We start from the raw sequence: 15,321 nt of genomic DNA on the forward strand, positions 1-15,321 counted from the left end.
GGATTACAGTAGTGAAATACTTGCTGCTATAGAAAACAGATTTTCCTGTTTATATAACACTGACTACAAATCATATAAAATATATGAACAACAAGCACCTGTTCTTATTGCTTCCTCTAGAAGTAATTATACCTAATTAATTGTTTTGTTCAGAGGAAAGACAAGTAACTTTTTATCCACTGGCACATCAAACTTCAGGTTTGCTCCAGTAAAACTGGGGATTTTTTTTTTTTAATCAAGAGTGGAAAAGGAGAATATGCATACATATGGGCAGGGGATATTCTCACAGACAATTAAGCTACAATCCAAAGACAGCTCTGCCTCATACATTTTAGAGAAGAAACAGTGTAACCAGAGCAGAAAAAGTAAATAAACAGAAATCATGCCCTGTAACAAAAAGAATTATGCAGTTTATTATAATCATAACACACTAACTTCACCGTGTTTACTTATGGTTTTTTTTCTTGTTTTCTATCTGCTAATGACCACATACTGCAATATCAGCTGAGGTTTTACATATTTATGCAAAAAATTTAACTTACACTATACGCACCTTCAAAGGTTCCTATAGTATTTAGGCATCAATATAACAGAAGGTGCTTGCGCAAACCAAAATATTACCCCTATCCCAAAGAGCTTATAACTTACACAAAATAAAATGCAAACCACTTCCACCAACCTAAGTTTAAGTTTTACTTCCTTAAGTCTTACTTCAACCCAGTATTTACCCTTCTGGCATTCAAATAGAAATAGAAGTAAACAACATTTATTTATTTATTTTATTTGACTGCAGTTTTCAGCTACCAGATTGAAATGCACGATTTATTGATTTATTCTGATTTGTGTTTTCTTATTTACTAAGTTTAATCTTACTCTTCCAAGCCCTTAATTTCTTGCGGCAAGCAACTACAGGGCTGCTCTCGTTAGAGCCCAGCACACACACGGGCAGATGTGATGCATGGAAGCGCAAGCACAGATGATGAGGGCAGCCCAGCCCGCACTGCAGCAGCTGTGCAGAAAGGGGGCCAGAAGGGTCTCCCACAACGTTCCCCGTGCAATTGTGCTTCCAAGAGTTCATCCACACAACACGGATGAGAAGGAAATTTGGATTGTGGGGTCCAACATCCAGAATATCGGTAGCCAAGGGTCCCCCTGTCGCTAACTCGAAATCCAAACACACTCCTAAACCACTGGCATGGACAGATGCTCCCCTGGAGCTCTGAAATCCACCAAAAGAAAAGGAGGAGTTATTTGAATGGTGCTTTTACAAGGGCAATCCTGGAAGAAAAATACAGTCTAGGTACTGAAGGGACTGAACTCCAGCAGAAGCTCGGGAGCCTCAGGCACACCCTGGAACAGGGACAACAACGTCTTTGTGGGCCAGCTTCAGCAATGTCAGCCCATCCGTCCCACTCTGCAGAGTGCCACTTACTTTTCGTTATATCCTTAATAAACTATATGGAGAAACAAACAGTGTCACAGGGATGCATTCTGCTGACTGTTTTCAGTACACGAAATGTTATTATCCGTGCTTTAGTAAAAGAAAACGAACCCAGAATGTCAATAAATATCTGAAGTTATCTGGCTGCTAGATGGATGTTTATAACACTTATTACCATCCTCCCCTCATCTTTACTGGGAGTGGCACTTTCAATGTAAGAGAAGCAGCCGATCCCAGCGCAGCCAGCCTGCAACTCCAAAGAGTTGCCCCATAGAGCGGCTGCTCTGTTATGCATGGTATAAATAAATGCTGAACATTAAGGGATCAGTTCACAAGGGAACAAATCTGTCATGACAAACATGGATAAACACTATGAAATCATTATGTACATTTCAAACAAAGTCATCTCAGTTCTACAGCACTGGATAGAAGTTCTACTGAAGCCTACAGTTATTGTAGGTGGAGTGCCCCATGTTCCCCATTTTGAGATTTTACTGTCATTCCTGCATATAAAACACTGTCAATCACTAATGGCTTGAGGCAGCATTTCTGGTGACAGAGTAGCAGGGTTATGATGGAAATAACCCACTAAGAAACCACCTTAAAAAACAGCAAATTAAAATATACACATCAATTTTTGTATGAAAAAAAAGCACCGACCCAAGTTGCCAGTTCAGTTCCACGCAGGATTGGCATTCAGTTGTTTTTGATTTATGAACTTCTAAACCTCTTCTCCAGTGCACACAGACACACATACAAAGCTGGTGCAAATCTACCAGGTCATTCTTCTCCCCTTTCATAGGCCCTTAGAAGCAACTCCTCAGACCTCCACAGATTAAGACACTACCCATCTACAGGGTCTTTGCCAGATCACAGAGGAGCGCAGCTAATTCTGCAATGGCTACTTTCAGCTGCTACTAACCACAGACACTATCACTTACAACTTATGCCAAATTAACTGCCAGTATCATCCGGAAGTCACCCAGAAGGTCTCCTGCTCCACCTCCTCAAGCAGTCTTTTTGCCATTCCCCAATACCAAAGTGACCTGGAAGACCTGCTTTGGTGAACAATTTCATCCCTACTTGTAGGACAGGTCCATGGCACAGTCTGAGCTGCATTTGTGTTCTGTTTAATCATATTATTCTGGTTTTTACACCACCAGTGTGCTGTAGACACTGGATGTCCTTGTCACAGGATCATTCCTGATGTTACTGTTATCAAGTTGTGGTGCTGCTGCTAAAGGTCTTTACATTTGTACTGAGAACTTGTTCTCCCTGAAGGGATTAGGATTATGTTGCTCAGTTACTTCTGGTAGCCTCTTTGGAATCTTAAAAGGTCCCTCTTCTTTTGGCTGCTATTTATTAGGATTATTTCAAGTGTAATTTAGGCTTCAAATCGCCTCATTTCTAGTTTGCGAGAAGAGAGACTTGCAACTCACACACACATCAGAAATGTGTCATTCCCTACAGCAGAAGAGACATTATTACATCCACCACCTCAGGGTACAGTAGGATTAGCTTGGTTTAAAATCTATCATGCTGGAGGGCTCTAAACTCACAGGTGGATCACTGCGCTACATTCAAGCATGCAGGGCAAAATATCTTCCTTATTTCATCTACTCCCTCCTTTTTCTTCTTGAAAAACTGAAGCTATTAAAATTAGCAGCTCTTAAAGCTATTAACATGAATAATTAAAAATAATGAAAGATATTTATTAACAAAATGTGACATGAAACAAGCTTGAGGCTCAAGAACAGCAACAACAGCAAGGGAAGTAACAGAGTAGGCCATTGCATTTCTACACAACAGCAATGAAACAGTCCAAGAGGCATACATCGGCCGACACACAGCACTATCTTGGAAAAGATTTAGACAAGCTGGAGATTTCCATTCTTGGATAGGTGACTCATATTAGCCTGCAGGCTAAAAGGTATTAAAAATATGACAAAGTTCATCTTTGAGACTCAAATGGCAGGCGTGGAGGATGAAGCGGTCCTCTGAGCTGCTTCAGTTTGCTGTTTTAACAGTAACTTTGTAAAAAGAATTTTTGGGAAAAATACCCTCGGGTACTGCAGTCAGGATCCTCCTAACAAGCAACAGTGTTTGATGAAAGTTGGCAGATGTTTCATCAATAGCATAGATTAGACTAGAAAAGAATACCACATAAAAGGCAAGAATTTTGTTGCACAAATGTGAATATAAAGAAATACAGCGGAAAAAAAGAAAAGCTGGCAAGTCCCAGAACCAAATGCCTATCGATCAAAAGAAACTCTTCTGACATTTATAATTGTCTTTTAGAACACTACAACAAAACCATGCTATTTTCTAACGGATATGCAAAGTGCAAATAGAGCGACACAGACTAAACACTCAGAATCAAAGCTACCTTGTCACTGATGCTTAACGCACACAGTGTTATCCAAGTGGCGATTTAATACACAGTTCTGGCCGTGACATTCTTGCTCCTACGTGACCTCCAGTTTCTGCTATTGGATGTGATATTAAGTTCTGACACACACATGTATTCTTTATACACTCACATGTATGTTCTTTGCAGGAGAAACCAATTAAGCTGGCTATAGTGAAATAACACTTTGCATGACTTGAATTCTATTTTTCTAATATTCCCTGAGAGTAGGAAGTTGTCCCCATCCAAATACAAAAGCAAAAAGGTAGTTATCACTTTGACGCGCTGTGTGTGAGACATTTTTACCAACCAGGGACAGCACTAGTATCCTTCTACATTCTTCAACTTTTCACCATACCAGAAATTGTTGTGAAATATTCTAGCTACATAATTTTGATGGACAAACTTTTAGTAATATACCTTAATTTTTCTCCAAATGCATTTGTTTCCAAAACTGTTTCATTATTCCCCCATTTTTCTTCCTCCCTCTTCCCATGAATACTGTTCATCATGCAGCTTACTTTGAAAAGCCAATACTAGAGTGCCCAGTCACAAAGTTTGGTTGTACTAATTCTGTGTTGTTTGAGCTGTTGGAAGAAAGCTCATTAGGGTAAGTGCAAAATATTCCTCTCATGGACCAGCAAAGCTTCATTTAGTCTCTGAAGGCACTATGGCAAGACAGCATGGCTGGGAGCCCTCTTTTGAAAAAGTGTAAACAGGCAAAAGGACCTTCCTGTGTTTCTGAATGATACAAACTGTAATACAGAATAGAATAGCCTCAGCGAAGCATCCGCCTTCTACTCAAAATGCTGGGCTGAGGGAATCATCATGGGAACATACAGGTAAATCAAATACATAAAAAGAAAACTTCTCTAGAAGAGCAAGATGGGAAACAGAAGGAATTCTGTTACCTGGAAGCCCAACCTGCTTTCCAGTGTGCTCAAAAGCAGCTCAACAGTGCACTGCTGCTTGTTTGCAACACTGGGCAAAATTATGACTAAAACCAGAGTCTCAAAGAAAGGAAGAAAAACCACCAAAAAGGTATAAATGCAGCTAGAGTTGAATAGTTAAAATACACAAAGGAACATTTGCTAAAATGCCTCTATGGATTTGACCCTGACTTGAACCTTGAAAGTTAAGTGTGGTCACTGGAGAGAAGCACAAGGACAATATATAATTTGAAAGCCAGAGAAGAAAGGCAGGCATCTATAAGTGATACTCACCTCTAACGTTTGCATTAGCGTTGGTTTAATTGCATCTTTCATCAAAACTGCCAAAGCGCCTGTTACTCCCTATAAAACAAAAGAGCCCACATTTTGAGGAAGTCAATTCTAAGGGGCAACATTTCTGAGTTACATTTAAGCTTACAGTTAAAACAGGGAAAAAACCTTACAGTTCAAAGGAGAAAAAGAAAGTGTGCTCATAAACCATAACGGATAAGCAGTGTTCCACAAATAATTTATTCAGATGTTACTTCAAGACTGCTAATATACTGTATTTACAGAGTGCGCCAGAAATAGTTACAATTTTGTTCTGAATAGCCTTAAAAGACAGTAGGGCAAATATTCTTCCCATTTCAGAGTTATTAAGTGATCAGCATGAGAATGTCCATGGGAACAAAAGACAAAGTGGAGGCAAAGGCCACTGAGACCTGAAAAAGCAAGAAAACAATAACTTGCTAAAATTGCCTGACGAAATGATAGATGTATTTCTTTCATGACAGAATCAATAGCATGAATCAATAGCTAGCAATAACCAGAAAGAGTGTTTTTCAAGACTTGTACAAATATATACACAATAGACACAGGATGAAAGCAGACACGTAGCTGACTAGGGTAGATAATGAATACATCATGAGATTGAAAGTTAGAGGTGCCTTACTGTGGTGATGAGAGGACAAAAGGAGCTAAGTGAATTGCTGCTCTTTAGTTGTAAAAAATCTTATTCCTCCCTAAGAATTTTGCTGGATATGAAGTATAAATTTCACACTGAATTTAAAGTAAGAGAAAGTCATGACATCTCTCTACACTAAAATTCAATGCCCATTTTAGAAAATGACTACAGAGGGTGCACAGCACTATCAGACCATATGCAGAGTGCTACCTAGAAACCACAAGCATATATTTCAATTTATTCCTAAATTACTTTGATTTTGAGAAGAAAATGTGTTTTGTTTTGCAAGAACTAGATCACGGATAGAAAAAATGCAGTTGTGTTATAAGGAGTGGCTCATAGGCTTGCTGGACAATGCAAAAAATTAATTTAATACATTATTGTATTGAAAAGAAACATTAAAACCAAATAAAAATACCAGCTGCTGTAAACTGTTTAAAATGAAGGTTGAAAAACATGGATACATTACCTGAATAGCCTATTAAGAGCTGAACAGTAATGTTCAAATAAAAAGCAGCAATGAAAATAGCACATGTATAATTCTCAACACAGCTTCTGTCAATTAACCCAAAATTTGAACAATCAAACTCTGTGTGAAAATCCAAATGACAGACAGATGAGAGACATGAAAATGCATGGTCATTACATAAAGAACAATATTTTACATAAATTCAAGGTTTTGCTTTCTAAGCCTCACATCTGAGCATAGACTTCAGAGCAAAATGCAGCAGAATATTTGGTGTTGGATAAGAATGAGCTGAAACCAAAATAGCAAAACTGGTTTCTACTACAGTATAGCAAGTGTTTCCTTGCAGGAGAATGAAGGAAAGGAAATAGAAGAGGGAAAGATGTTTCTTCAGTCTTTGCATTTTGTAAGCTCACACTATCTACAAACCCCAGTAGGCACACAATGACGTAATATGAGAAACTGGTAGCAAAGCAATATACTTTCCCTCTTCTGAACTAGCAAAGAATAGATTTCTACTTCTTAATATGTTGATTTTAGAAGAACGCAGGGAAACACCAGCACACCAGTGCTCTGTGGAATGGCTGAGGCTCCCTCAATTCCACAGAAGCAGCCTGGTGCTAATGTTGTACCTATATCCAACTAGTCTCATTTGAATCCAAAGCTCATGGCCTAAATTCAAGGAAAATGGAAAACATGTTAAAAAGCGAAATAAAATTATTGTTGCTTTTCACTTCCACAAGCTCCTTTATTGATACAAATTAGTTTATAATCATACCAGTTAAAACAATTATTTTAGATAACTTAAAAATGCAGAACAAATCTCAAAAACAATGTTTCATAAACTTTCATTTAACCAGTATCCCATAAAATTTTCTGCTGTTAGAATAAAACGTAACTTCAGTATTTTATCCATAAGTGAGTTTGCTTTTTATGGCCATGTAAAAATAACTGCCACTGCTATTGCCTTTGATTCCTTGCATTTTAGTAATTTGCAAAAGTCTTTCTAAAGTGGGCTTATTTCTTAGGATATTAAATTTTAAATCTGTTCAACATAACAACTTGCTTTATAAAACTGATTTGATTCACTTCCAAATTTGAAGTGCTTACAAAATAAAATAGTGAATACCCAGCCCCAGCTCTAAGAATTTCAAAATGAAATGGAACAAATTTCAATCCTAGCAATTTTTTCATTAAATCCCAGTTTCTAATCCTACTAATTTATCAAAATAAATATATTTTTACCTGTTGATCACAGTGCAGAATTTGAATTCATTAAAAACAACGACAACAAAAAAAATCATAGTTTGCAATATACTTATTAAATAGACCTATAAGCCTGTTTCTTTCCTGCTGTTTGATCAATTCAGCAGCCAGCTAGGACAGAGTTTCTCAGACCAGAAGCAAAGTTCTTCCCCTTCCACCCCTAGCTGAAGGAAATGATGCTCGGCACTAGTTTCTAGCAACATAAAACTACAACAGCTAGTGAAGTTCTTCATCTTCTGTCTCACAGAAAGCGGAACCATGTACACTAGTTAGGAGGCAACAGGTAATAGAAATATCTGAAGGAAAAGGTTGGTTAATTTTACGTTTTCTTCCTGTATTTCAGTTTTTCTGTCATCATATAGCATAAGCTATTCATCATTATGCTAAAAGAGAAACAGCTGCTGATAATTTTCAGCACATGAATGCTAAGATAGTTTACAATCTTGCCACGTACAAGGCAACTGTAATAGCTGTTGAACTTTCTGGAGAAAAAAAGCCAAATGGAAAACTTTACATCAGATCTTCCAGCTAGTCAACGGCAAGGTTAACTACCTGAGCAGCCACGGATCAGCCCTAATGCTCGTCTTGGGAAACCTGCCTAAGGATTGACACGTGTTAACTCATGCCGACTGTAGCCATCCGATTAGGGGCTTCTGTTGTCTACTTCATGCTGGATGAGACCAGCAGCTCATTTGAAGTAAGCATGCAAACAGCCATTTACTGACCCAAGCCACGTTGACTGGAAAGAAGACTTTGGGGGAGAAGTAAAATATGAAATAAAATCAGGACACTTCTGCTCTCTCCCCCCGCAACAACAATGTCTCAAATCCCGTCTCCTTTGCTTTCTCTTAGTTCTTCACCAATATGATAAAAATAGTGAAGCAAAAGCCCCCGATACCTCCTATGGATTTTAACTTTTTGGGAAACTTCATCCATATTAGATACACATTCTGGACACAACAACTCATTGTAACTGAATCTGAAAGCAAAGAAAAAAAGATGCAAAGACTCCAATTAGCACACATCATGTCTATCTGCCTTCCATAGCTCTTAAACAGGTATGGTGTCAACAACAGTCCTTAAAAGCTGAACAGTCAATATAATTTTCACATCTATGTGACATGACTCTGTCAGAATAAAGTGTTCATTCCTTCATATCTGCAATCCTCCAAGCAGCTAGCAAACAATTCCCACAGCTCACTCAAAGTCCTGGATCTGATTCTCAAAGATATTTAAGGAATCAGGTTTCCATTTCCAATTCAGAGAAGGTAGATAATTTTTTTTACAAAAGAATTAGAGGCTTGGATGCTTACACACCAATTAAGCGTGTGAGAGCCCAAGGATCACTAGCGTTCCACCAACTCACTGTCAGAAGAAAGAAGTAGGACTCAGAATCAAATGTAGACGGACACCCAGCTCTCCAGGGCTCCCTCCTGGAACTGATCCCAGTAATTCTGAAAATAATACCCCTTCCATCTATCCACCAGCTGTCGGGGCAGGTATGCTCCCCAGGACAGCAAAGATCATACAGCACAAAATAAATTACACACGTGACACAGGAAAGGCAAACTTAGATGAAAAACCAAAACACTTTCAAAGTAATTTCCAGCGGAGCAGTCTCTGAAGTCTAGCAAAAGTAGAAATGAAAGCCAGCGTTAGATGACAAGGAAGGTGATTGAGAGTAAATACTCTGAAATGAATAAGGGTTACACAGACTGAAAGGCAGAGAAAAACTCTTTTCTTGATAGGAAAAATAATGAAGTTCTTGTAACTTCCCGTCATTTGAAACTATAGTCTCTAACAAAATGATAATATTTTTCTGGAATATCAGTTCTGTAAAAAACTAATCCCTAAACCGTAAACTGAGAAGAGCTGCAACCACTTGTGTTTAAAGTGAAGTATGTACACAATGTTTCTGATGAATCAGAGAACAAAATATATTCAGCTGACAGATCACTTATAAAAGTAAATATGAAGCTATTTTTTTTGGTCCTGGAATTATTGAAATCTAACAGCATGGCACAGAAAGTAAGCTGAAAAGAAGTCTTATTTTAAAAAAAAGTGACATATTTATTTAATATTTTTCATAGCTGCTGAAATACTGATCTAGGGCATACATACCCATTTAATTTCACATACAGATATGGCATGTGTCCATCAAAATTCAACTACACCGTAAAAGCCAAAAAGCAATTCAGTCTTAAAAATACCGTACAACGAGCACCACATTTTGGCAAAGATTTCTGTATGTTCCATTACAGAGGATAGATATTTAATCCATTACTCTTGTGGAAGAAGTCTTCTCAATTCATGAAATATTCAATTTATCTTTTTTTTATTACTCCTAGCCTGCCTCTGCATCTGGTTTATATCTGACAATGTGTACTTTAGGTTTGACTATTGCATTATTATAAATATATTGCACATAAAGTCAGAATTAAGAGCAATTGTGTTTTGTGAAGTATATTGTGTGTACATCTGGAAACAAATGACAGAGAAGGGTTTAGTGGTTTTGGTTCACATAGATTCCAATGAACTAAAGAATACTGTCAAGCATTTAAACTTGCATAAATTCAATCTTGGTAGTATATATAAAAAAATTCTGGGGCCCATGTTTTAAGTGACATGTAGGACTGAAGTACCACATTCAGGCTGTGTGGTACTTCCCATGATACAGCTGCCTTTAAAATTTGTTAAAACTACATGCAATTGCAGTTCTTTGGCCTAAAATGTTCCACACCAAGTGGCTATGATAGATTCAAGCTTTTAAACTTGATTTTGTTTCATGAAAATTTAAGTCAAAATGACTGTTCTTGGATTGAGAGCATTTGAAAACCATGGATATTGCTTTTCTTACGTTCATTTGTCTTGCGATCTTTCCTTTCTGAGCTACAAAGCTTTACCTCCTCTCTGGCCCTGACTCAAAAGAATGAAAATTCAGGAGGAGAAGGTTTCACATCAATTCTCTTACCACATCTGAAAATTTGCTCAAGATATAAACCTTGGCAAAATGAAAATTACAGTTTACAGACACTCATTAGTGAATGCTTAGCCTTGTCCCATCCTGCCCAGAAAGCTTTAGCCACAATACATGTGGTGTGCTTACAGCCTAGGGTGTAACGACTGTATCTACAGTCTGCACCAGCCTGGACAGAGGCAAAGATCTCTTCTACTGGATCCTACAGGAATCCTTTTCTAAGACGTACAAGGAAGAGATACAACCTGCACAGTCCAAATGAAGAGGGGTCACAAGCTGGGCTTGCAGAAGCATAGTAACAACATAGGCAGCACAAGCAGCAGGGGAAAGAGTAGATACTGCATTTAAAGTCTGGAAACAGTAGGTTTAGTTGCAAGCTGTTCAAACAGACTGACCACCTGTGGGAAGAAACTAGGAACAGAGGTGAAATGACACCCGACAGAACCGAAATTTATCGTCTTCGTACAAATGAATTATGACATGGTATGGTCTTTGATTCTACATCTCCTGCAATTGTTTCCAGAGGATTCAACTTTATACAGTACACTTTCACAAGTGCAGTGCAGTTACTAATAAACTCTCTCCCCGCGTACAAACTAACCAGTATTTAATCTGATAAAGAAATCCTAGTAAGAAAACCCACTACTAATTTTCTTTTTTGACATTTCTTAAATCCCAGCCACAGCATCTGACTTCACCAATATTAGTAAGTCTGCAGGAATTAGCAATTGTTTCCGTTCTCAGAAGAAAAAACGGCACATACAAGGATCAAACTCAAAAGTATTCACCAGTTTTGGATGCTCAGCCTGAGGCAACATAAAATAATTTCTCCTGGTTCAAAGTTCCTGATGTTGTTTCATTCGTTCCATAGATTTCAGCTGTTTAGCTCCTGGATATCAAGCCAGATTAAGGAATACACAACTCCTCATGTGCTGTAAGAATCGGTTTCTATGGACACAGCACCACACATAAGCTTTGTGAAAGGCACAGGAATAGAATTCAACTCTCCAAAAAGGCACTTTTCTGCCGTAACCATGAAATCACCTTCCTATTCTTCCCATAGTTCTCATCCTCATTTGTAACACACTCTGCAACAAAGGAGGCAGGAGTTGCTGTACTTCACAATCAAGATATGCACCCAAGTCGTTCCTGTGCATGGTATGGAGAACCTACAGAAGAAAAAGAATGCAGCAGCGTAGCTGCAGATGGCCGTAATATATACTCTTGTGATGAATTTTTTTTTCTGGGCAGTTCTATTGTATAAGACAGAACACTGCTTTAAAGAACTAGAAACATATGTACAGCACAAGTGACACTATCAAATGATTGAGACGCTAAGCATAGGAAGTTTGTTTAAAAAAAGGTCAAAGAAAACTGAATTAGTAACAGACGTTTTGCTGAGCACTACTTTCATTTTAGGGACATAGTGGAAAAATTTTCAAGTTCTTTGTGCGCTCTTTCAGCCCTAACATTATCTTTCCACAGAGCAACTATAGATGAAGCAGACTACAGAAAAGCAACTGCTTTCATTCATCAAGCTGATTAGCATTAAGTGGTTGAAGACAGGTTAAATATTTTGCAATATTAATACATTAAAGTATCCTCATACAAAAGTAGCATCAAGATTAAAATAATGTATTTCAAATGTAGTTTTAGTTCTGACACTGAATTACTTTAAAGTTTTTGCATATGCATTATAAGGTAACTCATTCCCTACTCCCCTCCATTTGGCCAAGACAAAGTTATGCAACTGAAGAAGGAAAATCAAAAATTCAACAGATAGAATATTAAATACAGTTCTTCATGTCTCCTACATAGCTGGGAGTAGTTGATTTGCTTTGAATTTTAATGATGACTGTACTTGGAAATTTTGGCACCCTTATCTTAATTTCAGTGTTAAATCCAAGCAAGCTAGGTACTATGTTTTCAGTTCTTTATTAAACTGGAATCCATTAAGGCTGTGAAGGTATTCCTGGCTTGTGGAATTACTATCTTTGCTGAAAAGGCAAGATACTGGTTCCGTTGCAGTAAGTTTCTGCAGATGTCCACATAAAAGGGACAAACAGGAAAAAACACACATAGTCTGTGATACAGGCAGTTATTGCCAGCAGGGTGGCATGAAAGCATGGTTCCGAGTTATGTCACAGTTGCTATAAGGACATATTTAGATGATAAAAAAGCGTAAAAACAAAGCATTATCATGTTGTATTTAGAGTGTGCTATCAATTGGCAATATACGAACTTAATTTAGCAATTAGATTTCAGAATTCAAGTAATGTACTGTTACAGTAAACTAGTGCCAATCACAGTGAGCCTACTCCCGGCATACAGTTGGATTGCAAGGGTTAACTGGTAGCTTCTGGCTGCACCAGAATCTGCCATACACAACTGTGTGAGGTTCCAACCACTGTTTACTGACTCGCACCCTGGCTGTAAAGGCTAAAATTTGATATAAAGGAAGAACATATTGACTTCTTGCAGAAGCTGAAGTAGGGAATGAGGAAACAGCACCTAACCTCACCTGAAGGTAAGGAAGAAAAAGTCTTAATTATGTGAAGAAATAACCCTGTCCCAAGCACTATCAGCAATCTATGAATTAAGAATAGCTTGTTTCCATTCTGATTTAGTGATAAAAGCATTCATGTGGTAACTATCATTGTAACATCTGAGCACACTTTACAATTACAGTAGCAAACATTACCAGCTCTCTCAAATAGGAGCCTGCGCTCTGACGCCCTCCAGCACAAAACTGGTTTGCCTTGAGAACTGCAGAAAACTATCCAAGTAGGTTATGGAGACCAGAGACTTCCTGAACCAGATGTTACCAGAGAGCTGGAGAAATGAGTTCTACATCTTGTTCTCATTGTGAGCAAGTTTTGGCCCAGATGATGATCCTTCTTCGATATCTGACTGTGGTGTTCAAAGCAAAATCTTTGGCATGCACCTGTCTTTCTAATGCTTCAAGAGGCAAAACAAACACATCAAAGGTTATTCACAGGTCTACAGCACCGAACATACCAAATCCTCTGCTGTTACTGGTTCTCCTTTCTTGTCATTAGCCACCACCACTTTCCCCAGCCTCTCCTTCATGTCTTGCAGGCTGGTGGTAAGTGCCAGAATAGCCATAATTTCACTCGCAACAGCAATATCAAACTGAGCCTGTAAAATAGAAATTAGAATCATGAACCAAATCAAAGTCAGGTCAAATACTCACAGCGAATTGTCAGGAATAGACTCAGGAAAGACAGATTTCACACTGGAATTCAAACAAGTTCTAAATTGCAACCCACAGCTTTCGGGATTACTCAGACTAGACTAACTTCAAACACTTTGTTTATAGTTACTCATTAATGTTCTCCATTACACTTCATTTACTTGGGGACCAGTCCTGCAGAGTGCTTAGCCCCTTGGCTCACATTATCCTTAGCAGAAGCTCCCTGAAGGACCAAGAATTTTTTTCTGTGGCAACAAAGAAAATTACCAGATGTGTTTTGAGCTTTACTGGCATAAGCACAACATTATGGGTTGGGTTTTTTTGTGTTTTTGTTTTTTTTTCTTTTTTCTGCAATGCTCTCCAAAAGTTTTTTTATTCTGGTTTCAAAAACATTCTTGTTACATTTGATCATTCTTTTCCTACATAAACTCAAATTTTAGTCTATGCTGCTAGGTCTTGTGCTTGACCTATGATAATGTAAAATACATTTTCTCTTTTTTTTTTCTTTAAATGAACAAACATATAAGTTAACCAAAACTATATGTTGCATCAGTTCTATCACTCTTGTAGAAATACATTCATACTGTGCAGTATTTCAGCACACTGTAAGCTGTTGTCCTTACGACTTTTTAAGAGCTTGCAGTACACATTAGCAGTGTTTGTGGTAATTTACTATTAGTAAAGCCCAGGTCACATGCTGTCAGAACATAAAGAGAGAAGAAAGACAAAGTCACTAATGTATTACATGATAGGAGTGCCAATGTTGGGGGTGAACGAGAACTACAGCTTCTTTAGTAATCTCTCCAGCAATTAAAGTCTACACAAAAATGTAATAATTGACATCCTACTGCTATCTATGTAAAAAAAGCCCCCAGGACTGTTTCTATGTCAGACCTCTACCAGATGTATCCCATACTGACTAGCACCAGAGGAATCTGGTCAAATTGAGGGCTTTGCCTGTTTTTACAAAGCATCTACATAGAGAATTGTTAACATATAACTTACCACTCCTACCCATTTGCCTGGTACTTTAACAGCTTCTTCCCTTTTTTAACCCACATTCCTGCTTTTAGATTCTGTCTTGTCAGCTACAGCCCAAAGCAGCCCTATTCAGGCTGACCTCTATGTACCTGCATAATAGTCAAAACTTCTGAAGACCCCCGGAGTACTTTTCTGCATTGGGCACGGACAGGGAGAGATATATACCATGGAAACCAAAAAATAAACCTGTAATTGAGATTTTCAGCATAGGAATCCAAATGAAATGCTGAAATTACAACGCAGACTTTCAGTATTCCCTGGAAGGGGTTCTATGCATAACAGAATAGCTGGGTACACCACGAATGTTGTTAGCGTTGCAATGACATGGATACTACTATCTTTTCTGAAGTTAAGAATGTCCCTGGTAAGTCATTGCAGCATATGTAGGACAGGAAATTAGCCTGAGAAATCTATGCCCAACCCATATACTGGAATATTATCTAATTGCATCAGTATGTTTATCATGAGACCAGAAAAACAGGTTTTTATTATCATTATTTCTATATAAACCCAAAAGGACAGGAAAAACAATCCAGGTAGATGCTCAGAGTGACATAATATTTAATTGAAAAAACAGGCACAAAAGACTGTACTAGCAGGTGCTATTTTAACTCTA

General features: G+C 38.0%; 1 protein-coding gene across 1 annotated transcript in view; it reads right to left on the reverse strand.

The window, feature by feature from the left end:
• The window catches only part of MTHFD1L (methylenetetrahydrofolate dehydrogenase (NADP+ dependent) 1 like), a gene marked incomplete at both ends in the record, with an annotated part of 149,956 nt that overhangs the window by 85,213 nt on the left and 49,422 nt on the right, over positions 1-15,321 (reverse strand). The window contains 2 exons of the mRNA XM_081998394.1: positions 5,072-5,140; positions 13,469-13,609. Of these exons, the coding sequence (XP_081854520.1) occupies positions 5,072-5,140; positions 13,469-13,609 (210 nt within the window). The remainder of the gene's footprint in view (positions 1-5,071; positions 5,141-13,468; positions 13,610-15,321) is intronic.

Source organism: Phaethon aethereus (genome assembly GCF_964289735.1).
Source record: "Phaethon aethereus genome assembly, chromosome: 3".
NCBI classification, from domain to species: domain Eukaryota; kingdom Metazoa; phylum Chordata; class Aves; order Phaethontiformes; family Phaethontidae; genus Phaethon; species Phaethon aethereus.